At 38.7% G+C, this 2,500-nt stretch overlaps 1 protein-coding gene across 1 annotated transcript in view; it reads left to right on the top strand.

Annotated features, from left to right (window-relative positions):
• LOC125047547 (calcium-binding mitochondrial carrier protein Aralar1-like) overlaps positions 1-2,500 on the top strand; it is a 42,797-nt gene that overhangs the window by 12,572 nt on the left and 27,725 nt on the right. Inside the window, exon 2 of the mRNA XM_047645824.1 lies at positions 2,313-2,500. This exon is cut by the window's right edge and continues 71 nt beyond it. Within this exon, the coding sequence (XP_047501780.1) occupies positions 2,346-2,500 (155 nt within the window). The 5' untranslated portion in view covers positions 2,313-2,345. The remainder of the gene's footprint in view (positions 1-2,312) is intronic.

Below are 2,500 nucleotides of genomic sequence, written 5' to 3'. Positions count from 1 at the left end.
TGCCCTTGAACTTTTTATTATTCTTTTCTTTTTTTAGCTGTAAATGCGCCTGCGGAGAAAGAGGTGATTAAAATAAGATATAATGGATATTATATCATTACGGTAGGGGTGAGACTCGGCGCTGAATACCAATTATTTTAATTATCGCTTTTAAGTTGAGCAATTCCAGTGATACATGATTCCTCTCATTTGGGATATTGCAAGAAATAGAACGAGGGTGCGGTGTCCGGGAGAGCCAGAGCTTGCTTGCTCACACGTGTCCTTGGTTTGGTGTGTGAAAGCGCAGACGTCAGGCAGGCGACAGTGACGTAAAAACACTAATCTTCGCTCACGCCGGCTGCGTACTCGTTATTAGCATGTAAATTAGCCTGTCCCTTGTTTTATAAAGTATTTTCGCATAGTGGCAGGCCTGAACGTTTTAATTTAATTTTATGCCTTTGCATCTTTTTTTATTAATATTATTTATCATTTTACTGGCTGATTTTATCCATCGCTCAAGTTAGTCCTGCTCTTTTATCTTTAAGCGAAGCATCGGATACTGCTTTGGAGGAACGGTGCGGCGCCGCAGAGTCTCCCCGCTGTCTTGTTCTATTGACGAATGACTTCGTCGTGGAAGGCGGGGATGAACAGAAGTTGAGAAGAAAAGTCTGTTTATTTTTTTAATATTTTTTTTTTCAACGTTCATTCTAAATGTCTGGGCTTTCTCAGGGCGGTTTGTTCTTGTTGGTTACTGTACTTATGAAATCCACACTTTGGAGTTGTGCGATAGCGGGGAAACGTTCTTGTTTAGTGAAAGCATGGAACAGTTTAATACCATTTTAATTACGCTACTTATTGTTACTTTTCGTGTTCGTGTTGTAATAGGGGGCGTCTAAAAAGAGCTGTTGCCTCTCTCTTACCACGCGGCAAACGCTAAAATTAGAGATTTCTGCGGGAGTGTAATTTGGGCAAATGAGATGCATTTTCGCGATCGTTGTTTTTCTTACTTCCTTGCCTTTTATTTTTTTCCCTTTTATGTGATTACTCTAATTGTAGGCCATAGGATTTTATTACATTCAAATGGCGCCATCGTTATTAGGTATTTTAGTCATTATTACCATGGGTTTGTGATCGATTAATGTTAGTGCTCAACACGTTCTCAATTTTTTTTTTAGTTTGTCTGCGGCATTGGCGTTACTATCTTCATCTTTAACATCACTACTTTCGTTATCTTCTGTACGTAATAATAATATCTGCATTTAGCTTTGTCATTTTCACTGCGAATAATACAAATGTTATGCACAGAGCATCCATTCCCCTCAACCCTCGTCCACGTTAATTGCAGCCCACTTCATTTAACCCCCGCTGGCTATCGATGCCGTTTTTTGTATTTGTTCTCTCAATCCTCTTTTAATTGGCCATTGTGCCATTCTCTTATGTTGATCTCTTACTTTCGTGTTTTTTTTCTCATTTGGTCTCACATTTTCGTTTTTTTTCTCCTTTGGTCTCTCGCAGTTTCGTTTTTTTTTTTCTTTTGGTCTCTTGCATTGTTTCCCCGTTTCCCTTTCTTTTACATTTTCTCAATAAAACCTCAATTTATTCCACCTCCTCCCTGACCTCTGTGGTGCTAAGAGTAATTCCAGTATCCTAGGCAGTGCCCTTTGGCTCTTTCCGCCCTTGTCTTCCGGAGTTTGGCGCACTTGGGTCATCTGAACTCCAAGCGGCGCCGCCACCGGGCCTGCTCGCTTGGGGTCGTTAAGAGGGTTCTTTCTCTCTACCAATTTTCTTTCTTTCTTCTCTCTTTTCTTCTCTCTTTTCTTCTCTCATCTCCTCTCCCCATGATTTGTTAATGTTGTTATGGCGAATGAGTTGATATACAGATTGAATAATAAAACGAGTATTTGGTGATCATTACTGAATAAGTGATAAAATTAATGAGTTACTGAAAATGTAAGTAGGTGTAGTTTATCATTGAATGCGTGAAGATGACAAAATAGACATTTTTTCTACTAAGGTGGTTAGAGGCTGGGAGAGACAACCACATTTTTATCTCTTGGTAATGTAATGTAATTTTATAGAATACGTTTGAGATATTAGTTCAATTATTATAATTTCTTGTATAAATAAGTTTCTTTTGTTTTATCACTCACTCATTCACTCACACTCACAGTCATTAAAATAAAATGAAGTAATGAATAGATAAAAAAAATCAGAAAATATATTCTTTTTCATATATGTGTATATCAAGCTATTTACTTTAATTTGAATGTTGTACTGTGATTTACAGTTTCACCAGATTATTGACATAGGGCTTTTTTTTGTTTTTTTTACAGTATGCCTCCGTTGATAAGCATGGCGAGAAGTACATGACTGCAAAGGACTTTGTGAGGAATTACCTTGGACTCTACACTGAACCCAACTTCAACCCGTCCTCCATCACGCTCTTGGGCGGCATTCTGGACACCAGCAAGGATGGACTCATCTCCTTTGCTGAGTTCCATGCCTTCGAGGGCCTGCTGTG

The sequence above is a fragment of the Penaeus chinensis genome, chromosome 4, assembly GCF_019202785.1.
Source record: "Penaeus chinensis breed Huanghai No. 1 chromosome 4, ASM1920278v2, whole genome shotgun sequence".
Lineage (NCBI taxonomy): Eukaryota > Metazoa > Arthropoda > Malacostraca > Decapoda > Penaeidae > Penaeus > Penaeus chinensis.
The sequence above is the reverse complement of the archived record's forward strand: the minus strand, read 5'-3'. Positions and strand labels throughout refer to the sequence as shown.